This window comes from Zea mays, chromosome 8 (assembly GCF_902167145.1).
Source record: "Zea mays cultivar B73 chromosome 8, Zm-B73-REFERENCE-NAM-5.0, whole genome shotgun sequence".
NCBI classification, from domain to species: domain Eukaryota; kingdom Viridiplantae; phylum Streptophyta; class Magnoliopsida; order Poales; family Poaceae; genus Zea; species Zea mays.
The window spans coordinates 87,334,034-87,360,208 of NC_050103.1; the positions used below are offsets into that span (position 1 = coordinate 87,334,034).

Sequence of the window (26,175 nt, forward strand, 5' to 3'; positions counted from 1 at the left end):
CTTAAGTCAACGCGACGCGCTCACACTTACATGACTTGGGGTGACTAATATACCCTACTAATGGAGCGGTCGGCTTAAGTCGAAAACGTCTTAAGTCGGTGCACCATGCTCACGCTTACATGACTTAGGGTGACTACTATACCCTACCAATGGAGCGATCGGCTTAAGTCGAAAACGCTTTAAGTCAGTGCAACACCCTCACGCTTACATGACATAGGGTGACCACCTGTTGGGGGCCTTCTTCTTCGCCGAAGGTCCTCTAAGCAAAAAACACCTTCGGCAAGACGATATGCAAGCAGATAAGACATAAAGATATATGCCGAAGCTACAATTGAAAGAGCTTCGGCATGATGGCATACTTAAGACGAAGGATGGCACCGACTTAAAGAGGAAAAGACCACGTAGTCCCTGACATTTTGTACTATGATTATGATTAGTTATCAAGGATACAAATGTAATTTTGTCCGGGCTGCGTCCCGTGCCTATAAATAGATGAACAGTACCCCCGTACTGTTCACGTTGACTGGTAATCACTCACGCGTCACTCTTGAATTTCCACCTTCTATCAAGCCGAAGGTACAAGTGTAATTTAAATATCATTGATGTTTGTTCATGATTATATAATGATAATGTGAACAGTCTAATGATTTAAAATAATCATTCATACTACTTTTGTGTTTCATATGTCCATGTCTATATCTTTGCATATTGAAATGATGAAGGTATGTCATTCATGACCTTCGTCCGAAGATCATTATATCCTAAAGGAGATAATGTTGCGAAGGACGAAGGTCTTTAACCATTAACATTTGTGTTGCCTTGTTCTTGATTTATAGCTTTTGAGAACAAGTGACCAACACCACCATACCCAACTAATGAAGCGATCGACTCAACAGCAGAAACCTAGGGCACGTGCTATGCCCCACCGGCATAAACATTCAACGAAGGAGGGGAGCAACTCAACGCTCAATAAAACTTCGATAGACCTCAAAAAATAATCATCTCAAGGAAAATTACCCTCTGTTTAAACCGACCAATATTCAGTTTCACGTTCAAATCACTTTGCAGGGGCATCCCCACGAAAGGCATCACCATCAGGTCGGCCAGAAGCAGATGGATTACTCGAAGTACCCGATGCAGCGAGTATATCGACCACAATGTCGCCAGGTACCACGACGCCAGGCCTCTTCATCAATATCCGGCCAGCCTGGATCGCCTTATCCATCATCTGATCAATATCCACCTGACTTCGTGCACACCTCTCCTCAGCATCAGAACACTACCGAGTTAAAGCTGAAAAAATAAGCAGCAACGATCTGTAATATGAAAAGGAAGGCAATATGCACATGAAGCACTATCATTCGGCTCACCGGTGTTTGTAGATTCCTGTAACACCCTGAATTTGGGGGTATAAAATTTTTTCTCTAATGCCTACCAAATTCAGGTGTTACCTATTGTTTCTCTCTCTATAATCTTCTCTCTCCTCATTTTATTAGAATTATGTCTACTAGGTGGGAGATTAATTATTTCTGTACTATATCAAAAACCTATGTGAGTCATGAGATGTTGTGTCATGCTTACCCTAAATTATTCTCTTGTTTGATGCACATATTTGAATTATTTGAATTTGAATTTGGAGCATGTTTGAATTTGAATTCAAAAGAAGAAAAACAAAAGGAAAAGGATTAGGAAATTTAGAATAAAAGAAAACGGAGAAGAAGCCCAGCCACCCTCCCTCCTCGGCCTTTCGGCCCACTCAGCCCAGCTAGCCGCCCGCGCCCGCGTCCGCTAATAGCCGGGCCCCACCTGTCGGCGCTACGTTCCGCTCGCTCGCCCTCTCCCTCTCTGCCCTGTGGGACCGCCTCGTCAGCGTCGTGCCTCGCTCGCCCGCGGGCTCCCTCGCTAACTCGCGGCCGCTCGTCAGACCCAGCCCTTCCCCCGCAACCGCCCTGCTCGTGCCTATGGCATGTGCCCCGTGCGGTCAACCGCGCCCACTCCCCCACGACTCGCCCGCCCACGTCACTCGAGCACCTAGGTGAAGACTCGGTGCCTCCCTCAGCTCACCCCTGCCCCTCATTCACTCTCTCCCTACCCTCGCGCTCACTCAGCCCGTAGTGCCGCCCCCGATGTTGCTCCGCCGTTCCGCCGGCCTCGCCGGGTCTCTGTTGTCGCCTCGGCCACGGTGAACCTGCAGTGGTTTTCTCTTTCATCGATCCCTCTGTCCGGTCCGCACTCAACCCCTCCCCTGCGCAGGTCGGAGTTCGCCGCTGCCATGGTTTCTCGTTGACCGGCCAACCAAAGCCCCCTCGCGTCATGCCAAGCTGCCTCGAGCACCATTTCTGGGTAAGTAACATTCCCCCACCCTTCTTTTGCACTATCTTCGTCTCACCGGGGGAAATTATGGCTTGCTGGAGCCAGTCCTCGTCGGGCCTCCACGTATCCACGACATCCGACCGGTACAACCCCTCCCCGTGCCCCAAACCTAGGCGTAAAGTACTCCTACCCTCTCACCGAAGCCCTGGCCGGCCTCAGTGCGCCGGATTATCCCCCACCACGGCGGGTATTGCTTGCTAGAGCGGCCTCTGGTTCGCCTGAGGTCCTCCTCCGCCGTCTGCACATCTTAGCCCTGTTCTTACGACCCAGGCTTTGCCCTAGTGTTTGCAAGGTCTTCCCCAACCTCCCTGGCAACCCAGACCACCACAGCGCCCCTAGACACCTCGGTCAGCCTCGCCTCCGGCGATTGTGCCAACGCGACCACGCACGGCACCACCCTTGGCCGGCCAGAGCAGATACCCCCACACCCCCCGACTGTGGCGGAACCACCTGGATTATTCCAGATTAAGTGCCCAAGTCGCACCCTTAAAGGCAGCAACACACTTAAATCGGAATAACCCGTCAGTCCCTCGGATCTAGTCCGATAAAGCCACTTATCCAGGATCGAATACCACTAGCTCACTCGAAGGTGAGGCACAGAGAAATACAATAAAGCATAATACCACAAATTTAAGAAGTATTAATAGTGGTTACATTATCGGAGTTTCAAAAATAATAACCATAAATTTTAATGCAGCGGAAATAACTAACGGAGAAAACCGAGTATCATGGCGAAGCCTGGCCACGCTACTCCTCCTGGTCCTCTCCTGCGGAAGCAGTAACCCACTCGACCGTCTATCCCGGTGGCAGGGATGGAGGCCAAGTCACACCATCAACCAAATCAAGGAGGTACCTGCAAAAATTATGCCACAAGCAAGGCTGAGTATACTAATACTCAGCTAGACTTACCCGGTGTGAGGAGTCTACTCCTCTACCTCTAGACATGCAGCTGTTTGGCTGAGGGGTTTGTTTGCCAAAAGCACTAGCTGAGTCTAAAATCAAGTTTTAGCTTTTCAAGTTTTAGTATGATCCTTTTAACTAGATGTGTACCTAGCTATTCATACATGGTATCAAATATTTTATCAATCAACATCTTTTTGCCAATCACCTCATTTCCACTTATTACTCAATGCAGTACAATGGATCAAGCAGTCTCATTAGCTGCGAGAAGCAGACGATTCGAATCGAGTTTTATCCTTGCAAGGTAAACCTAAACACACGACATGTCAGGGCACTCCGTCCCCACACATGTCAACCGTCCCCATCGATTCCCCGTTCGCGTCCAGGCCTCACCGCCTTGGCATACAATGCTCCACTGACCCCGACCGCCGCCGTGCAGTGGCCGCACTTGTACCCACCATATCTAGAATGGGAGACCCAGTCTCAGGTCGCATGAGGGATAAAGTCCGCGCCCGGCTTCACTCAGGTACTAGGTTTACCGGTTACCATTTTTCCCGACATGTGTTTAGTACATTCAAACGCTTGACACAGGTATCCGCACATTAATCCTTATTCCAATTTTGTCTCATAGACAACGCATCCCCATGGATCCGTGTCCACAGACCATCATCATTCTGTTATCAAAATTGGATACAACCAATTCCTGACCTCGCGCAAGTGCTAGAAAAATCACTCGACTTCTACCGAGATCCTGATTTAGTATAGCAGCTACTCGACCTAGCATACTAGTATCCATCTCAAAAGGAATCCTGAGTTCATGCAACTAGGGTTTCAGGCAACTCCTACACTTAAGTGCACGGTACAAGCCTACAAACATTAAGTGTAGTAAAATAGCATATATAAACGGTTATGCATATAACCGGGGCTTGCCTTTATTTTTAGACAGTGTTTGCTGGGTGGCACTCGCTTGGCGAGCATCCACTGGTCATGTCCATCCTTCCTTAGGTCGTCCACCAACTGCATCTTGTGGTTGGCACCACATCACTTGCACGATCATCATCTCTCGGTCCTAAATGAGATGCAGGATGCATATGTATAAATATGATGAAATATATCACAAGATATACAAAGATATAGTAGCGAACTAACATTAATTTAGAAGACACCGTAAACCACCACATGTTAGCATTAGTTATCTACACATCATCGGGCATACGTAGTCAATCATCACTGGAAAACAACAAACACTTCCTATAATTATCTATTGCAAACACGACATCATAAGTACAAGCATTCGCCACGTTCACTTTTATCATTCATTAGTTACTTATTATTAAACTAGTTAAGTACGCATAAATTTACGATGACTTACACATAGACAGACTTAGTTCAAAAGGAATAGTTGCTTAATCGGGTTTTACAATTATTTACTAGGCAAACACTTATTAGACCTTAACCAATTTAGTTTACTAATTTAGCGAGACGTGTACTAGTTACCTATATACTTAGGCTCAATTATATTAGTTATATTATCGTTACTGCGTGTTCAACCAAGGCTAAAACGAGAAAACAGTTGACTCAAGAAATACACCACAGAGTAGAGCAATCCACCAAACATAATAAAATTAGGACAGCAGCACAGCAGTTGCTTGTTTCGGCCATAACTCTTCAATTATTTATCCAAACATAGTGAAAAAATTCTTTTTGGAAAGCTTGGTAAACACTCTACAACTTTGATATTATCGTCTCAATTTGACTAGACTCTTAGCAAAGTCGAACTGTGCAAAAATAATAGGTCTGTCCAGGTTGGACAGATTCAGACTTGCGACTTCAAAAATTCACAACTACAGGTTCAGGCATCCAAACTAATTGATTCTAGACTTTCTGGAAAGGTAATAAAATTGTCTACATATCATTTATAAACATCTCAAGGTGATTCAATTTTTAACTAAGGACAAAAGACACTAGAAGGCTTTGCTGTCCAGAATTGGGCAGATTCAGTCTTCAGACTTTAAACATCCATAACTTAATCTTCAGATCACCAAAAAGAGTGATCCAAGACTTTTTGGAAAGCTCAGCAAAAGTACTACGCAACTTTTATAATCACCCAGAAGTGATTCAATGTTTAACTAAATCAAACAACACAATTTTCTAAATCTGTTCTGACGGTGGACAGAACATAGCAACCAGTTTGTAAAATTCATAACTCTTAAACTGTTAGGCCTATGGTTGTGAAATTTTAACACAAGCAAGATAAGAAAAGCATCTACAACTTTCTTATAACGACCATGAACAGATTGTAACATTAAATTAGGCAAACAATACAGTTTCTGAAATCTGTACAGAATTTGGGCAGATTCAGTTACTGAATTTATAAAAAACATAACTCCTAAACGATCAGACTTATGACTGTCAAATTTTAATACCAGCAAGATAATAAAGTTATCTACCACTTTTCTATAGCACATATCTACAGAAAATACAATTTAGTTCATCAAACATACAGCACAACGAAAACAATGCGTGCAGCCCAAAACATCAACTAATAAAATTCAGCTCCTATTCACTTAAAAATTGTCGCGTTCTAGAGACTTGAATTATTTTAACACCTTACCATTTGTTAAAGTTGAAACAATCAAATTAGAACCAACAAGTAGACTTACTAATTTTATACAATTTATTTTGTGCACTAGAATTGCCATACACAATTAGCAACGCATCTACCACAATAATCTTACCCGACATATATGTGTTTATCGATGCGCTCTTCACATAGTAATTTGCAGTTTAACTTGGGCATCACATGAACACTACTAATTTTTACCCGCGACTGTAACCATGCGCATTTAGACTACAACAAGCAATTTATCGCGATTACGCGCTTAACTAAAGCCATCCAACAATTCGGCTAACTAGAGTAACGACATAGCCCGCTAAATAACATATACGTCGGCTTGCCTATTATTATCACTATCTAAGGCACAACATACATCACAACATTTTTATAAACATACATATTCAAATGTATATTCACACATCGACCAAATCATACGAACCGTAAACCACTAATCTCTAACTCGAAACCATCATGCGCTTACTTCCCAATTCATGAACGTATATATGTTTATCATACGAACCGAGTATTTCAATAATTATCCTAAAACAACTAACTCCATTACACACTTGTATCACAACCCTATTTGATTTACTTGGAGTGTCCGCTTGAAATCGTGAGCACAATCATACACTATATGTGAAGCCGAATTTATCAAACGCACAATACGCAGTGTCTCGACTCGACTTAATAATATAGAGAAAGCGACGACTACTTTGGCATGTCACCACCTTTCTATATAAACCAAAACAATTTCTACTATCGACTAAGAGTTCTAAGTATTAAATACATTATTACTTTCCACGCGCAAATAAACCTCAATTTAACACCAGTGACACCGATGGATTTTTTTACTAAACCCATCATGCGCATAACCTCGTCTCGCATACAACCATATGGTGGCGTGCACTCGAGACACTTCGATCATCGGAGCGTAACCACTAGTATATGAACTCCGACACTCAAGTCTTAACAATTCATCCTCTATGCAAACTAGCATTTTCTAAACTTCTTGTCACATCAATAAATATACTCTCGGTATAATCACGAATCACAGCACATTGCATAGAACAATTATACTTTTCACATAAACACATATTGACGCATTTCCCAAAACATAATCCGCATTTTGTAACTTAGTTTTTCGCATCAAACAACGCATTGCATATTTTCCTATCAAATATATATAAAAATATCCGAGTTCTTTTCTACTTTAGTTTCTTCTTTACACGCGTCCATTCATACAATTATACTTTCACGCACATGTTCATGTCATCGACTAAATCGTAAATAAAACAAAAGCAACCTGGCCGGATCGATGAGTCGCATGTGCTGTCCACCGGCTCGCATTGCGTCGCATAGGCATAGCACGAGGCGCGACATCGACGGAGGACTGCGATTAACACACACATTTAAATGTACATTTTATTGATTTGGTACTTAGAGAATAGAGGGGTACGGGACAACGAGGAGCTCACCGCGGATTGACGGCATTGTGACGGGGACTGTGCAGATCGACGGCGAAGCGAGACGCGGAGACGTCGGGGTTGCATGGATCGACGACACGGCTGCTCTCGACGAACACTCGCGCAAGTGACACGGCATGGGGGCAGTAGCGTGCACTGAGGGGCATTTCGTCGAGCAGACCGAGTGAAGAGGAGAGTGGCTTGGGGCTTGCTGTTGTGGTTAGCATGGTGCGTAGAGCACCACCATGGCTACGTATTGGGGAACTGATGCACGAGCTGCTGCTCGGATTCAGATGGGGCGGACAGCGAGGTAGAGCATGCCGGCAACGGTGCGCAGAGCGCGCCATGAGGGGAAACGCAGGGGCAAGTGACCATGGGGATATCAGCAGGGGAGCCATCGACGAGATGGAGGATGGGACTAGCTCGACACTGCTACAGCACGCCATAGGGAGCAGGAGCGATGAGGGAGATGCAGGGGACCCAGGTGCCATGGCTATCCGCAAGACAAGGGGAGGCTGGAGCGGACCTTGGGTGCGGCATTGGAGGATCTCCTTGCGCGCACTGGACTAGAGGAGGGCCCGCGCCATGGGAGAAGGTCGTGGCCTAGAGGTTAAAGACAAAACCGAGCAGGGAAATGGAGGCTAGGGGAGGAAGAGCTGTTGCTCCCCTGCGCCATGGATCCGATGGGGAAGGGGCGTCTGAACCATGGGAGCTCGACCATGGAGGAGAGGGGTCGCCGGACCTGGGGGCATCGCCGGAGAGCAGCACCATGGGGAAACGGCCTTCCCTGCGGCATGTGCTCAATGGAATAGGGTGCGCTGGTGAAGGAATGGAGCAGAGGGTGCTCGAAGCTAGACCGGATAGAGCTCCGGGTGCCTAGAGTCCGTCGGCCATCGAGGTCAGAGCACTACGCGCCCAGCGCACCAGGGGCAGGGGCAGGATGGTTGGCGGCCATGGGGAGGCAAGCTCGAGGAAATCCACGGCGAGGGGATTGCCGGACTTGGGGCAAGAAATTCTGGGCGAGCAGGGATAGGGCGAATTGGATCCGGCCTGGAGTTGGACGGCGTGGGGGAGAAGTTCCTGCGCCTAGGAATGGAGGGGGAAGGGATTTGCGTGCGCTATGGCAGAGCTCCGAGCGGGGAGGAGAAAGGAGAGGGGTCGGACGCCATGGAGGCTCTGCTCCTGCTGGGGGAGAAGGGCTCCCTGCTGCCAAACGTCGTGGAGAATGGGGGCTCGGTAGAGAGAGGAGCAGGGGGCGTCGAGGAAGAAGACAGGGTGATGCTTCTGCGCTAAGGACAGAGGGAGGAGGAAGAACTACGGTTGCAGGTGGATTTAACGTGACGCTGCAGGCAACCCATTGGTCAGGATTGGGCGGCGAGCCGCAGTGGCCAAGCCAGCGGTGGCCGGGCACTGGCCATGGGCGACGGTGGCAGACTTTCTGTACCCCACGGTGGCACTGCCGACTGTGGCGTGCGGGCACGAGAGAGAAAAAGGGATGGATGTTGGCGTATAGTGGATGGGGCTGGCCGCCGGCGCGCGCGAGAAAACAGAGAGAGAGAGAGTGGGGTTGTATTTGAGGAGGGGCTGATTACTTACGAGCTAAGTAATCTTTATTTTATTTCTCTGAGACAAGAGCTCCCGTATGAGTTGTTTATCAAGACGGTGACAATTTATGGGTTGGAGAGGAGTGGTCATATGTTAGCCGATTCGCACAACGCTCACTCGTTGGCTGAGACCGACGCAGGGAACGGAGCGAGCTGACATACGGATGAACGAGAGGCCACAGAATAAAATGAACCGAAACATTTTATTTGGGTGTCGCTTGGAAATTAAATTCTCGCACACAAGTAGAAATAAAATGAATGGAGATCGATCGGATTCGGATTCGTTATCGAAATAAAATGAGTCGGGTTAATAAAAATCATTGCCGATGTTGATTTTCGAATTTAGATTGAACACAGGGATTTTTAGCCGAGTTAGATAAAATTAATTAGGTGCCAACACGTGGAGTATTCTGTTTGAGAGCACGGACTCGGATTAATTTTTGGACACAGATCGAACATCGAGAAATTGGATTCGGATACAGCTCGACTAGCAACTGTCGAGCGCTTGATTAAATGAGCTTTAGACGAGATTTATAAATCGAGATGGATTATCGAGTTCGCATTCATGCCGAGAAATAAAAGTTTTAACAGGCTCCAAATTTGGCTGTTCTTGAGATCGAATAATTCCAAACTTGGTGAAACATTCATGAGTAACTTGATGAATGGAGATAGATGTGATCGAGAAATAGAAATTTTCACTGAGCATTCGAGATTAGGATAAATCTCCCGATATAACGTGAAATAGACACCTGGGGTGTCACAGCCTTCCCCCCTTAAAGGAATCTCGTCCCGAGATTCGAATGAGGATCTTCAAGGGTGGAGAAGCATGTAACTCCCAAGCTGATAGTTGATGCCAATCCATAAGATGCAATCAGACATGATACTGAAGATTGATTTGGATAGAACATCGCGACATCTTGAGACAAAATGCCACGATCACTCTGAGAGAATGTCCACAAAAGATATCACATCAGTATAGTCTCATAATGGATCACGACCATTAACCGCGATACCAGCGCGTGCCGAGCAGCTCAACCATGTGTGCACCATAGTAGGTTCTCGGTTTCGTCGCGGCACCATCGGTCGTTAGTCATAACACCATTACCAACGTAACCAATAAGAAATCCACATAGCACAGATAGATGGAGCCCATGAGAGTATGGCTTAGAAAATAAGAATGTGACCGAAGTTGAAGCAGAGATTGTTGGCAAAAGAGCATCACATGAAAATTTTCTTCAACTCAGAGAACTATTTTATGATCAACACGGGGATTATCATTCCAAGATTGATATGACATTTGATATGAGGAGGAACCAACCATGAGATCAAGATCGTTGAGTTTTTAGAGACATGAGAGAACCAAAGACAACAGCGACATCCATTGGACCAAATGGATACATTGTCTATAGATAAAATCGATAAAACAGATTCATGATCATCGGAGAGAAGAGTATGAGAACGATCATAAGGAGATATTAGACTGATCCACATTTGATACATGAGAACAGGTTATAGCAGATAACCAGATGACGGGGTAGATCTCGATGAATGATCCAGAGATTTGGATGATAAAGTCACAACATGATTCACAAGTAAAAGATTACCAGATCCAGATGAAAAGAGAGGTCATCAACCTAGATGGCTTCTGGGTTGAGCAGAGGAGAATTTAATGAGGATTTTGGACAAGGCTTCCAAGAAGAATTTGGGGCTGGATATTGTTTTGCGCAATTAAACACCAACCAAAAGTTTTTTTTGACAGAAACAAGTGCACAAGGAGGCTTTAGTCGAGCTAGTGGTCAAGCTAAAGAGATCTACAAGTTGTGTAGGTGTAAATTCAAGGGTAAACACACGAGGGCTAGAAAACCAACACAAGCGTGAATTTTTTTTAAGAGGTTTCACTTGCTAACCACAAGGTTGTTTGGAGTAGGGGGTCTTTTGTGGGCAATAAAGGCAACAATTTTATAGGCAAAAAGGATTGAACAATTACAATACCACCTAGATAGCAAGACAAGAGAAACACATAACATGACCTAATAAGACTTACCAATCCGACACGAGGTAAGGCATTTCTTATAGTTCCTAACATAGTAGTACATCACATTATTCACAAGTTATTATTATTGGAATAAAGGTGAGAGAAGCATGTTGGTGCACAAGAGACAATGATGCGACAATCATGATGCATGCTGATTCTAGTCGTCTTCTCAGACCTAACTACTTTTCGGGTGCTTCTACAACATCCTTATTAATAGTAGTAGTAGCCTTTACGGCCTATATAAATAGCCACCTAGCTACCCATCTATTTCCTAAGGCTTCACGTCCTAGGTCTATCCTTATCGTCCTGATATCTATCCAACTTTGGTTTCTAAGCAAGTTTTACTTTAGAAAAGGTTGGTAATCATGACTTATTGACTTCTCTGTACTGGTATTCGCTCCGATACCAGCTGTGGCGGAACCACCTGGATTATTCCAGATTAAGTGCCCAAGTCGCACCCTTAAAGGCAGCAACACACTTAAATCGGAATAACCCGTCAGTCCCTCGGATCTAGTCCGATAAAGTCACTTATCCAGGATCGAATACCACTAGCTCACTCGAAGGTGAGGCACAGAGAAATACAATAAAGCATAATACCACAAATTTAAGAAGTATTAATAGTGGTTACATTATCGGAGTTTCAAAAATAATAACCATAAATTTTAATGCAGCGGAAATAACTAACGGAGAAAACCGAGTATCATGGCGAAGCCTGGCCACGCTACTCCTCCTGGTCCTCTCCTGCGGAAGCAGTAACCCACTCGACCGTCTATCCCGGTGGCAGGGATGGAGGCCAAGTCACACCATCAACCAAATCAAGGAGGTACCTGCAAAAATTATGCCACAAGCAAGGCTGAGTATACTAATACTCAGCTAGACTTACCCGGTGTGAGGAGTCTACTCCTCTACCTCTAGACATGCAGCTGTTTGGCTGAGGGGTTTGGTTTGCCAAAAGCACTAGCTGAGTCTAAAATCAAGTTTTAGCTTTTCAAGTTTTAGTATGATCCTTTTAACTAGATGTGTACCTAGCTATTCATACATGGTATCAAATATTTTATCAATCAACATCTTTTTGCCAATCACCTCATTTCCACTTATTACTCAATGCAGTACAATGGATCAAGCAGTCTCATTAGCTGCGAGAAGCAGACGATTCGAATCGAGTTTTATCCTTGCAAGGTAAACCTAAACACACGACATGTCAGGGCACTCCGTCCCCACACATGTCAACCGTCCCCATCGATTCCCCGTTCGCGTCCAGGCCTCACCGCCTTGGCATACAATGCTCCACTGACCCCGACCGCCGCCGTGCAGTGGCCGCACTTGTACCCACCATATCTAGAATGGGAGACCCAGTCTCAGGTCGCATGAGGGATAAAGTCCGCGCCCGGCTTCACTCAGGTACTAGGTTTACCGGTTACCATTTTTCCCGACATGTGTTTAGTACATTCAAACGCTTGACACAGGTATCCGCACGTTAATCCTTATTCCAATTTTGTCTCATAGACAACGCATCCCCATGGATCCGTGTCCACAGACCATCATCATTCTGTTATCAAAATTGGATACAACCAATTCCTGACCTCGCGCAAGTGCTAGAAAAATCACTCGACTTCTACCGAGATCCTGATTTAGTATAGCAGCTACTCGACCTAGCATACTAGTATCCATCTCAAAAGGAATCCTGAGTTCATGCAACTAGGGTTTCAGGCAACTCCTACACTTAAGTGCACGGTACAAGCCTACAAACATTAAGTGTAGTAAAATAGCATATATAAACGGTTATGCATATAACCGGGGCTTGCCTTTATTTTTAGACAGTGTTTGCTGGGTGGCACTCGCTTGGCGAGCATCCACTGGTCATGTCCATCCTTCCTTAGGTCGTCCACCAACTGCATCTTGTGGTTGGCACCACATCACTTGCACGATCATCATCTCTCGGTCCTAAATGAGATGCAGGATGCATATGTATGAATATGATGAAATATATCACAAGATATACAAAGATATAGTAGTGAACTAACATTAATTTAGAAGACACCGTAAACCACCACATGTTAGCATTAGTTATCTACACATCATCGGGCATACGTAGTCAATCATCACTGGAAAACAACAAACACTTCCTATAATTATCTATTGCAAACACGACATCATAAGTACAAGCATTCGCCACGTTCACTTTTATCATTCATTAGTTACTTATTATTAAACTAGTTAAGTACGCATACATTTACGATGACTTACACATAGACAGACTTAGTTCAAAAGGAATAGTTGCTTAATCGGGTTTTACAATTATTTACAGATCATGCTATATGAGACGGTTAATTTTCAGTTATTAAGACGCTTATGAAGTGTCCAATTTTGATGGAGTCGCAAAAGATGTCCCACATTTAAGATGGTTATAAACCGTCTTAAAAGATATTATATAAGACAATTTTTAATTTATAACCGTCTGAAAAAGGTATTTGTTTAAGTCATTTTGTCCGATAAACCGTCTGAAAAAGGTATTTGTTTAAGTCATTTCGTCCGATAAACCGTCTTGAATTAGGTTTTTTTAAGACACTGCTTCTAAAGAATCGTAGAGAATACAAACATTAAAAGTCATAAAGTATTTATCAAACTGTCTCGAATACCCTACAATAATAGACGATTACAATTTGAAAACCATCTTATTTAGGTGACTAATAATGGACGTTTTAGAAACCGTCTTATTTAGGAGATTGATATTAGACATTTTGGTAACTGTCTTATTAAGATTTAAACGAAATGACTTACACGGCGGTGCATTCTTCAATTTATAATCATTTTTTCAGATATCATGTTATAATAATTTGAAAGAGAAATATACATACACATATTATACACATATATTGAACAACATTATAATTAATATAATATAAATAAGTACCATTCAATATATCATAAATAAACATTGTCAAACAATGCATACATAAGTGTACTCTAAATCTAAACTAAAATACAACTGTTTGCACTAATGTTAAGCCTAACTTTATATGAAATAAAGTCTCCACACTTTTGCGACCACCAAATTTGAATTCTATTCTATGTTTTCCTGTACAACAAATAGGAGAAAACTAGACATAGCAAAAAGCTCCAAGCAGCACGTGAATGGTCTCAAAGCTGCCCTTGTGCTTCTCCCTGTTCTTGATGACTCCTACACGCCCGGTGTTCCTCCCGCCAGTCACCATGACCACGTTGCCGACGTCAAACTTGATGAAGTCCATGATCTTGTTGGTCTCCAGATTGATCTTGACCAACGCCTCCATTGCTTCGTATAGTTGCAGATACACTTTCTTTTCTTCCATCTTCTTAGCTCTTTCCTGCCTTCTCTGCATCAATTCAGAGTTCAGACTATATATCGAACAAAGGTTTCAAACCACAACGAGCATTGGCCTGGCAGTTCCTGGTGAAAAACAGACAAACTATGGATTCAACGGGCTAAGACTCTGAGCAGACACACTGAAACCCAGTACAATACTGAGACCAATCATCACAGAGAACTCACCGTATCAGCTTCGACAAGAGACTCGAGCAGCTCCTGTTCCTGCACTCATAAACAAATATTATGAGTGCAGTAATCAGCTGGAAAGATGAAAAGGCAGTACCTGAAGTGCCAGATTTAGCAATCGTTCCAAGGTTCTTAATAAGATCTTCCTTTGTCATACCAATACCCCTATCCCGAATGGAGAGGATTTTCTTCTCTTTGTCCAACTTAATCTGCATAAGCATAGACCAGATGCCTTGAGGTCTGATTCTAAAGCGTTGCCCAACAGAAAAAAAACAGCTCTCAACATTGAAATCTACCTGAATCTCAAGCTTTGCAGTGTCCCCTTCACCCAGAACTTCCTTATCAGTAAGGGAAAGGAACCTAATCTTATCCAGCCTACAGACATGTAGAACACCCAGTTAATTTGGAGCATCCACAATGCAGAACAAACACAGGGGTCAGTATGTAGTACATACATCAGAGGCATTAGATATGAGCTCCCTCAGGAAGATATCCTTGTTGCTGTAGAGTGAGTTGATGATGATGTCCATGAGTCTGGAAACCTCAGCTTGGAACTCAAACTTCTCGGCTGAGCTCCTGAGAGTCTTCCTAGAGATAGACTCGGCTTCCCTGCACGCAACAAAATCATATTGTTCATAAAAGTATCGATAATATGACAAGACAGTAACAACCAGCACTGATTGGCAGAAGGCTATGCGCACCTCTGGGCAACCTCAGAGTCGGTGGACAGGCCATGAGGGACAGCACCAAGCTTCTCCTCTACCTTCGGTGGGTTAGCCAAGTCATCGCTGCTCTCCTCGGCATTCACTTGTAGCTTCTTAGCTGCAGTATAGGCAGGGTCAGAACAAGATTGAAATTCCATAAGGATTAGAAGATTGAACTTGCAGTAATATGTAGAGTTTTGGTGTGCAGGTACAACACAGTAAATGGAAATGAAATCAGAGCTGCCACTAGACTACAAGGTCCTTTTAATTCAACAAGAGTAGCATGATAGGGACATGTGCAGTGAGTCCTCGAATTTACTAAGATCCAGGTAGGTGGAAGCTAAAAATGGACGAAGTTACAGGTCTAAACCCCATTAAACCCAAACGGAACAAACCACATGCTCATCACCAGAAATGGAAAACATAGAGGGCCCCATGATGGATCTGAGAACTAGCTAACAATCTCGAACTCGAAACAAACCCGACCATTACATTGGATCGAAGAGACCAGGAGCCGCTCACCTCCCCCATCTAGCGGCAATTCTAGACGCGAGATCTACCAACAAAATGGAATGAAAATTTCTAGCAGAATGTTAAATCAATCGAGTAGCTTGCAAACTGTTAGACTACCCGTCTAGGACTCTAGGGTTTGGGGTATTCCCCATGTAATTACCGTCTCACCCCTCACTGTAATGGGCCTGGCCCAGTTACTATGTCTATTAATACTACTCCCCATCCCTGGTTAGGGGTATGGGTTCAGCTTCCTACATGGTATCAGATTAGGTTTAGGTCCTCCCCAGCTACAGCCGCCAGGGGTACTCTTCCCCCTGCAGCCGCCGCCGGCCTCCCTCCCGCCGTCGGCCCCCTGCTGGCCGCCTGCCCTGCTCCCTTCCACTCCTCTCTCCTCTCCCCCAAGCCGCGCCGCTGCCTGGCCTTCTCCAGCGCGCCAGCTTGACCGGCGTCTCCACCTCTCCAGCCGCCAGCGGCCGGTTCCTCCTCGTCGCCGGCGCTTGTGCGCCCCCTCCCCTCCTCGCCGCCAGGCTGCCGCTTCCGCGCCCAGGGGCCGCCGCGTCGCGTCAGCTCGCGACCCCGACGGCGCGCCCGTCTGCACCAGGCCGGCCTCGCCAGCGGCCCGCGACCGAGCAGCGGTCCGCACCCAGGCGCGCCACCGCTCCTGCCCAGGCGTCCGCGACCGGCCCAGGCCGCCGCACCGCCTGCCGATCCGGCGCCCCGACGCCGCCCCTCGCCTCACCGGACCTGGACGCCGCCGCCCCTACCCCCGCCGACGGCCGAGGCTCCCTCCACCTGCCGCGCAGAGGCCTGGGCGTCCGACCAGGGGCCAGCAGGGCGAGATCCGGCCAGGGGAGTGGCGTCCCACGCGGGCTCTCCTTCCCCTACCAGCCGCCGGCCACCTCCGGACGCCGGTTCTTCCCCACTGCTCAGCAGCCTTATCCTCCCTGCTTCACCCGACCAGGAGCACCCGCCCGGTGGTCCCGCGCCCCTGCTGTTCCGCGCCACGCAGCGCCCCTGCAGTCCCGTGCCGTGGTCGCCCGACGCCGTGCACTCAGCCCGGCTGTCCTGTCCGCGCCTCCCTGCGCCGGCCTGCACCGGTCGCCATGAGCTTTACCTCGCTCACCGCTCTCGTGACGGTGCGTGTCCTCCTCCACGACGGCCAGCTCATCCGGGGCATGTTCGTGTCCTTCGATCCCGTCTGGAACCCTATTCTTCGGGACTGCGTCGAGGTCCACCCTCAGGCGGGCCGTCACGTGCCTGGACCGCTTGTCTTCCCACGTGCTGCGATCGCCTCCCTAGCGGTTGAGCCCGTGTCATCTCCCTCCCTTCCTAGTGCCTCTGTCGGGGCACCTTCTTTGGCCCTCTCCGCTCACCACGTACCATCGCCACTTCCACCTCCCCGGACCACCACCGATTGGGTGGTTGACTCCGGGGCCTCCTTCCACACTACCCCCACCACTACTTCGTTACTCCACTCCCATCCACCCCACCCCTCACATCCTACCTCCATCGTCGTCGGCAACGGTTCCACCCTCCCGGTCACCTCAGTAGGTACATCGGCTCTTCCAGGACCATTTTGCCTTAACGACGTCCTTGTTGCTCCCGGTCTAACTCATCCCCTCCTCTCGGTTCGTCGCTTCACTAGTGACAACCAGTGCTCTATGGAGTTCGACCCATGGGGCCTCACCATACGCCACCTTCCCACACATGCTGTGCTCGCTCGCTGTGACAGCTCCGGCCCCCTCTATTCTCTTCACTTGCCCTCCACTCCCCACACCAGAGTAGCCTCATCTCCTGTACTTACTACTACCACCACTTCACATGTTCTCGCCACTACCACCACCTCCTCCGCCATTTGGCACCGCCGCCTCGGGCACCCTGGACCTGACGTCATGTCCCAGCTTTCCGGCCACTCCGACATCTCATATACTCGGGGCTCTTCTGAGCGCCTCTGCCATGCTTGTCAGCTCGGCCGTCACTCACGTCTCCCTTTTTCCACTTCCACGTCCAGGGCTGTTCAGGCCTTTGATCTTGTCCACTGTGACCTCTGGACATCTCCTGTCCTTAGCCTCTCCGGCTACAAGTACTACCTAGTCATTCTGGATGACTACTCCCATTTCCTTTGGACTTTCCCCCTTCGGCTGAAGTCCGACACGTTTACCACCCTCACTCACTTCTTCACCTGGGTATCCACCCAGTTCCGGCGCCCGGTCCGTGCCCTGCAGTGCGACAATGGCCGCGAGTTCGACAACAACGCCTCCCGTTCTTTCTTCCTCACTCACGGCATCCAGTTGCGTCTCTCGTGTCCCTACACCTCTGCTCAGAACGGCCGGGCCGAGCGTATGATTCGCACCACCACCAACATGATCCGCTGCCTTCTCTTTCAGGCATCTCTCCCTGCCACCTATTGGGCAGAGGCCCTTCATACTGCCACGCATCTCCTCAACCGTCTTCCCTCGAAGGCGGTGAGCCACCCTACTCCTCACTTTGCCCTGTACGGCACAGCCCCTTCCTACGATCACCTGCGCGTGTTCGGCTGTGCCTGCTACCCTAACACTTCCGCTACCGCCCCTAACAAGCTTTCTCCTCGCTCCACTCGGTGCCTCTTCCTCGGCTACTCCCCTGACCACAAGGGGTATCGGTGCCTAGACCTCACCTCCCACCGCATCATCATCTCTCGTCACGTCGTCTTTGACGAAGATGTGTTTCCCCTTGCTGGCTCCACCCCACCCACCGACCTTGACTCCCTCCTCGAGTCCGATCCGATTCCTCCCCCACCTTCGGCTCCCCGTCTTGCGCCGCTACCTGCTCCTCGTGCGGCTCCCACGACCCTGCCTGCGCCACGCGCGGCCCCGTCGGTCTCCGCGACACGCGCGACCCCGTCGACCCCGCCTGCGCCACGCGCGGCTCCGTCGATCACGCATGCGCCACGCGCGGCCCCGTCGGTCCTGCCTGCGCCACGCGCGGCCCCGTTGGTCCTGCCTGCGCCACGCGTGGCCCCGTCGACCCCGCCTGCGCCACGCGCGGCCCCGTCGACCCCGCCTGCACCACGCGCGGCCCCGTCGACCCCGCCTGCGCCACGCGCGGCCCCGTCGACTCCGGCTCGATTCGCCAACCCCGCCCTCGTCTACCATCGCCGCGGCCACACCACTACCTCGGCGCCCCCCGACCCGGGTCCGTCGACGAGCGCGGCCCGATTCGCCGACCCCGCCGTCGTCTATCACCGCCGTGAGCCGGCCCCACCAGCCGCTCCCGACGTTCCGGCGGCTCACTCCGAGCCGGCCGTATACCACCCGGTCGCCATCCATCGCGACCCCGGGCACGTCCACCCGATGGTGACTCGGCGCGCTGCTGGCGTTCTCCGACCCGTCGACCGGCTGATCCTGGCCGCTGATACGTCCAGCACTCCACCCGGCGCTTCCCCGGTGCCCTCTTCCGTTCGCACTGCCCTCGCCGACCCACATTGGCGTCGTGCTATGGAGGAGGAGTACGCGGCCCTCTTGGCCAACCACACCTGGGACCTGGTGCCGTGTCCACCAGGCACCAACGTGGTCACCGGCAAGTGGCTATTTCGCCACAAGCTGACCTCGGATGGCTCCCTCGACCGCTACAAGGCCCGTTGGGTCCTTCGGGGTTTCACACAGCGCCCCGGAGTGGACTACGACGAGACCTTCAGCCCCGTCGTCAAGTTCGCCACTGTTCGCGCCGTCCTCTCCCTCGCCCTCTCCCGCGACTGGGCGATCCATCAGCTCGATGTCAAGAATGCCTTCCTGCATGGCACTCTGACGGAGACTGTCTACTGCAGCCAGCCCACCGGCTTCGTCGACGCTGACCGTCCGGATCTGGTCTGCCGGCTGAACCGGTCCCTGTACGGCCTCAAGCAGGCGCCACGGGCATGGTACAGTCGCTTCGCCTCCTACCTGGCCTCCATCGGCTTCGTCGAGGCCAAGTCGGACACGTCCCTGTTCATCTACCGGCGCGGCGACGACACCGTCTACCTCCTGCTCTACGTCGACGACATTGTGCTCACGGCATCGACCGCCGATCTTCTACACCGCACGATCGTCGCCCTTCAGCGGGAGTTCGCGATGAAGGACCTGGGGCCCCTACACCACTTCCTCGGCATCACCGCCGAGCGCCGGTCCCAGGGTCTCTTCCTCCACCAGCGCCAGTACGCCATCGACATCCTGGAGCGGGCTGGCATGTCTGACTGCAAGCCCTGCTCCACGCCTGTCGACACTCAGGCCAAGCTCTCTGAGGACGATGGGCCTCCGGTCGCCGACGCGACGTCCTACCGGAGCCTCGCCGGCGCGCTCCAGTACCTCACCTTCTCCAGGCCCGACATCGCATACGCCGTCCAGCAGGTGTGCCTGCATATGCACACTCCGCGGGAGCCCCATCTCACTGCGCTCAAGCGGATTCTGCGCTACCTCCGCGGCTCCCTCGACTACGGCCTCCTTCTCCGACCATCACCAACGTCAGAGCTCGTGGTCTACACCGACGCTGACTGGGCTGGCTGTCCCGACACGCGCCGGTCCACCTCCGGTTACGCCGTGTTCCTGGGCGCCAACCTCGTCTCTTGGGCCGCCAAGCGTCAGCCCGTCGTCTCTCGCTCCAGCGCTGAGGCCGAGTACCGTGCCGTGGCCAACGGCGTGGCAGAGGCCTCCTGGCTGCGCCAGCTCCTCCACGAGCTCCACAGTCCCCTCCAGCGCGCCACCCTCGTCTACTGCGACAACGTCAGCGCAGTCTACCTCTCCACCAACCCCGTGCAGCATCAGCGCACAAAGCATGTGGAGATCGACCTGCACTTCGTCCGCGAACGTGTCGCTGCCGGTGACGTTCGGGTTCTCAGCGTCCCCACCACGCTGCAGTTCGCCGACATCTTCACCAAGGGACTACCGTCGAGTGTATTCTCAGACTTTCGTTCCAGTCTCAACATCTGTACAGGATAGAGTTGTGACTGCGGGGGGGTGTTAGACTACCCGTCTAGGACTCTAGGGTTTGGGGTATTCCCCATGTAATTACCGTCTCACCCCTCACTGTAATGGGCCTGGCCCAGTTACTATGTCTATTAATACTACTCCCCATCCCTGGTTAGGGGTATGGGTTCAGCTTCCTACACAAACATAGTGTAGGGGAAGGTGGAAGAAAGTACTTGGCTGCAGAACCGCTGAGCTTAGCAACATCCTCTTCTATTTTAGAGAGGACTTCCTTCCGCTTGTCATCAGCAGCATTGAGAAACTCCTTCACAAGAGGATTCAAGCTTGGCACAAGCCCAGCCTACACAGCAACAAATGAACAGAATCAGACAGACAGTTCAGGAGCAGCGGTTCCTCGATGATGGCTTCTGGAGCTTTGAACAGGTCCCCTTCTCCTCCCAGGTCATATTCTGATACCATGGATGGCTGTACCAAGTTCCCCTGTGCAGTAACGAAACAGAGATGAGAAGAAAACTTCCAATGGGCTAGACAGACACCACTACCAATTTCAGTGCAGCACAAAGTAAGCAGCAACCAATCAGACAGACAGTTCAGGATCTAGAGCTCTGCTTCAGACAGACAGTTTAGGTTCTAGAACTCTGCTTCTAAACAGGCAAATTAATTGCCAAAACTCAGTGTGTGGACATCAGATAAACTCAGAGTGTGGACATCAGATAAACTCAGTGTGGACATCAGATGAACCAGAAAGAACTCATATGTAAGGCTTCTGAGCAAAATGACACAACTTATGTTACTAGACTCACGCCAATTTCAAGTGTGCCCACACAAATCAAACAAAACAAACTACACTAGCAGTACAATTTGCTCAGCCTACTTATCACAATTGAACTACCAATTACTTGAGCTAAATGATCTGCAGAACACAGAAATACCAGTAGCACAAGAATTAAAGCTTTGGTCAGAGCATAGCAAGATAAAGCAGAAACAAGCTTGATTAAATGAAAGTTGTAGTGTTGTAGTTCTAGCTATCTCTGGTTGAATCTCCGAAGTTAAAACATGCTCATTACCTTCTACAACTGCAGATTAAATTAGAAGTATCTGAATATTATATTAACATAGTATTATGGTTCGTAAAGGACTGGCCTGGTACAATAGCGAGAGAGGTCTCAAGTCACCATGTCACGGGTTTGAAGCAGGGCTGGTACAATAGCGGGAGTTGCTCTAAGTCACCATGTCACAGGTTCGAAGCAGTCTCACAAGTATCATGGTTCATATACAAGAATTAGTAAATTGGATAAGTTAGTACCCCCAACACATAATCCACGATGACAAGCCCAAGCAAAAAATAGCAGTAAGACCTGCAATAATGACCCTAATCATTAACTACTTCAAGGTAGAAGACACTGAACAAACACAATGCAAGTTGAAGGTTGTAGGTCTGAATAGATGCAAACTGGTTCCTTCATGCCCAGCTATCACCTAGAGATATGCAGTCAATGAGACCACCCTCGGATAACTACCTATTTGATAGTGACAATTGAGAACACAAACAGCATGAACATTCATCAAATAACTTAGGAATAGGATAAAGCGTGATCAATGGGCAACAATTTCAGCTAAAAGTCCTATCTCTGTAGCAATGCCTCCCAAAACTGCACATCCAGTACCAGAACATGAAAAGCCTACGAGGGAAGTAAATTTTTAAAGACCATTGACAGCAAAAGTTTCGAACAACATTGACAGCAAACCAAGGGAATCCTGAACAGTTTATAACTTATTGCTCATGCAGAACCAGAATCTAACTCAGGCTCCTCCGTCCATACAATCCAGTTGCTGTACAAGTAGAGAATCACCATCCCAAATGTGTAAGGAACAAGAAATTTAAGAGTACCAATAAAATAGAGGTAGAGCCAAATGATGTTCTCCAGATGCAATAAACTTCAGTCCAGTCAAAGCTTCAATCCACCTCCAAAATGTTTAAATCTACCTCCAAAACACCACCTGATCCTGCTAATAACATTTTTCTAATTAAGGACGATCAAGCTTCAAATTAATCTGGTGGCAATCTTCACCCACCATTGATAGACATCAGAACAGCCATATAACATATCAAAAACAACGAACATAGTCAAACCTCCAACCTTCAGCTGACCTCTCCATAACCAGCAAGGTACTTTTGCATCTAGGACGAACTCCGAGTCTCCTAAAAGTGCAGATTTACTAACAAATGGAAGCCTATGAGGAAAGCGAATTTTCAAAGAAGATTGACAAAGAGGATGGTTAGTGAACAAACAAGGAACTCTGAACAGTTCAGAACTTCTTTGAAAATTCACTAAGGAACTTGTGTAGCAATTAACTAAGGAACTTGTGTAAAAAACGAAAGAGTAGTTATATTTATATGAGCAAACACTAGCTAACTTTGACCCCATAACAATCACACACTTGGAGTTAATCATACTCAACTTTTATGAAACACAGGTATTTATAACCTAAACTTTATTACAAAATTACAAGGAACTTACGTAACACTTAAAACCACAAGACTACCAATCAACCAATCAAGAACTAACCAAATATAGGTATCCTTACAAAAGAAACTCCAAGTAATCATTTTAATCATTGCTGATTTTGGACAGCAGAACAGTAGCTAGTTGTTTTATTCATAACTTACACAATCTTCATCCAAAAATAGTAAACTAAGACTTTTTGGAAAGCTTATAAAGTCCTCTACAACTTTTGTATTATCATCACAGTGAGGCTTGACACTTAGAATGGTCAAACAATGCTAAACGTAAATTCTGTCCAGATTTGGACAGAATTCGACTACTTACTTCAAAAAATCATAACTGGAGTTTCAGACATCCAAATCAGGTGATCCTAGACTTTTTAGAAAGATAATAGAATTATCTACAATTCATTTATGAACATCCTAGGTTAATTTAATATATATCAAAGTCAGAAAACATGAGAAAGGCTCTGCTGTCCAAATTGGGACAGATTCAGAGATCCTAACTCAAACAGTTGTAACTTAATTTATAGATCACCAAAAAGGGTGATCTAAAATTTGTTGGAAAGGTTAAGGAAAGTACTACAATTCTCCTATAATTACTAATGACTGATTCTCAATTTAACTTAGCCAAACAATCCAATTTTTGAAACATGTACAGAATTTAGACAGATTCTGAAACTGGACTTAAGAAAATCATATCTTTTAAACTACTAGACCTATGGTCATGAAATTTTAGCACCAGCAAGATAAAGTAGTTATCTATAACTTTTCTATATAACACGTTTACATAAAACATGGTTTACTTCACTCAATTACCTACGTAACTAAAATGATACCTGCAGTCCAAACAGCAAGTGTTAACATGTTCTTTGTATAAGTAATTTATCCATAAACAAAACTCTACCCTTCATGGTTTATTAACACAATCATATCAATGCATATGCGTTCACCAAGCATATTTCATACAACATATCATCACACTTGCCTAGCAATTAACTAAGGAACTTGTGTAATAAACGAAAGAGTAGTCATACTCGGCTAGACTAAAATAAAGTCATAAGCAATCTAGAACTAAACCAAACATTAGAAGATAATGAGGACTAAGACAGAACTTCAGCTTCATAAAATCAATACATTTAATGTATTCAATAGTAATAGAGCTTATCGGTGAGTTGCTTAAGACATTAAACCCAACCTACACATCACCGATAGACCACTTATAACATATAGAACCAATTTAGTCACTTTCGACCCATACTTCCCTAAAGGTTGTGGAGGATCAGTACACAGGAAACCCTTATAGATCAGGAGATTACTTCATGGCACACCAAAACTAAATTTGACTTGAGATGATGAAATCAACGACGCTGTCTGGTTTACGTGTATCACCGAACACATGAGGAGCGTCACGCTAGGACTATGCCCCCCAAGTTATTAAACACCTGGAATATCTCTCCCATACTACACACATATGAAATTAGCACAAAACTACGGCTACAGATCTAGAAATCGTCACACAACACACTGACGCTATGAACAAGAAAACCATCGTGACTAATACATATTCAATTCACCAACAAACCAACTAACAACAAAAGTAAATCGGCTCACCATGACTAAAATTGACTGTGGATACGACGACGACAGACTACATGTTTAGGCATTTCGGCGAACACATGACACCTAAGGTATGACACCAATGGTTAGTTGCGAGAAATGATAGTAGCTTATCGATTCAGTCCCTTCAACAAATACAAAGGATGCAAGCAAGCGGGGACAGCAGGGGGCTCACCGGGGTGAACAACGTCGTGACCGAGGCTGCGCAAGCGCGACGTGCTGCTCGACAACCACCAAGGTGCTGCTGCAGGGAGGGAAAGAACATTTGCCTGCACCGTGGGGAACAGATCACCAACATCCAGGGGGAACGCCATGGGGAGGGAGCAAGGGAGCCGAGAGGGAGGAAACACCATGGGGGTTGGACGAGCTGATACGCGCAGAGGTGGAAAAAGAGGGGGCGCGAGCAGGAAGATGGGCTTGGCCACCAAGAAGGGCTGCAGGTCGTCGTGTCCATGGCTGAGGGGAGGGGCGAGCTCAGCGACGGCGTGGAGAAAGGGCTAGAGCAGAGGATGGGCGAGCTCGACTGGGGCGCTCGGGGAAGCGGTGCCAAGGCCGACGCTAGGAAGGGCGATGCAGCGGCGCTGGCCACCGGCGAGGACGCGGCCGGGTGGAGGTCCGAACAGGGGATGGATGCCGTGGCAAGAGCTGGAGGCGAGGGCTTGGGGATCCGAGTTGAGAGGATGGTGTGCTCTGCTGCTGGGCGGAGGGCGGCTGGAAGATGAGCCCAGGTGAGCGGCATCGCAGGGATAAGGAGACGGCTGGCTTGAAGATGGATACGTGAATGATTTGGCTGGGAGCAAGTACGAAGGGGATAAGGGGAAAAGAAGCTAGGGCGTTGTGAGGATAATGGAGAATTTAGAATTTTCTTTCTCCAATCTTTAACAAATAGAATACCTAAATAAGTAAAAAAATTTAGGATTTAAATTCGAGCGAGATGTAAACGGACCCAGCAAAACAATATAGATTTTATTATTTTTAGACTAAGCTAACAATGGTAGATATTTTCGGGATCAGACAAATTTCCATAGTTGTAGAAAATGGAACAGATTAATTACGAATACTCTTCGGTTATAGTTATCTCGCCTGATTTAATTTTGCATCACTTCTATCGTCGAGTTCCAATTAATTTGTTCGGGATAAAAATTGTAAGAGTGGGTCGAGCTTCCGAATTCATATTCTTTTAATCCGTAAAATTTTAAACAGACACCAGACTCGACATTCCGCGAAATAAATACGCGAGATCGATGTGGCATCGAAATTGTGATCCTTTTGGAAGCAATGTCACGTAACGTTCACGTGGGCGAGAGGTTGTGCGCAGTCTAGACACCGGTTAGCACCTGCCACGCGCCACAGAGAGACGTGCAA

General features: G+C 47.6%; 1 protein-coding gene and 1 pseudogene across 2 annotated transcripts; both read right to left on the reverse strand.

Moving 5' to 3' along the window:
- Nucleotides 1-2,986: 2,986 nt before the first annotated feature.
- On the reverse strand, nucleotides 2,987-8,828 carry LOC103635508 (uncharacterized). Its single transcript, XM_020543371.3, has 3 exons — nucleotides 7,366-8,828; nucleotides 7,194-7,280; nucleotides 2,987-4,342 (listed from the first exon to the last, which is right to left on the reverse strand). The coding sequence occupies exons 1-3, from the start codon at nucleotides 7,842-7,844 to the stop codon at nucleotides 4,330-4,332; spliced, it is 579 nt and encodes a 192-aa protein (XP_020398960.1). The 5' UTR covers nucleotides 7,845-8,828; the 3' UTR covers nucleotides 2,987-4,329.
- A 5,211-nt stretch (nucleotides 8,829-14,039) lies between these two features.
- On the reverse strand, nucleotides 14,040-25,573 carry LOC103637079 (heat shock protein pseudogene; annotated as a pseudogene). The gene is made up of 8 exons (NR_163182.1): nucleotides 24,986-25,573; nucleotides 24,805-24,876; nucleotides 20,900-21,164; nucleotides 15,229-15,349; nucleotides 14,983-15,136; nucleotides 14,824-14,902; nucleotides 14,525-14,736; nucleotides 14,040-14,348 (listed from the first exon to the last, which is right to left on the reverse strand). The product of NR_163182.1 is annotated as a heat shock protein pseudogene (transcript).
- Nucleotides 25,574-26,175: the final 602 nt, after the last annotated feature.

Excerpts from the sequence above, each read along its gene's own strand:
- LOC103635508 (XM_020543371.3), bottom strand. The coding sequence starts at position 7,844 with ATGGCACCTGGGTCCCCTGCATCTCCCTCATCGCTCCTGCTCCCTATG. Across the intron at positions 7,281-7,365 it reads CACAATGCCGTCAATCCGCG|TCCTCCGTCGATGTCGCGCC; the intron begins GTGAGCTCCTCG and ends TGTTAATCGCAG.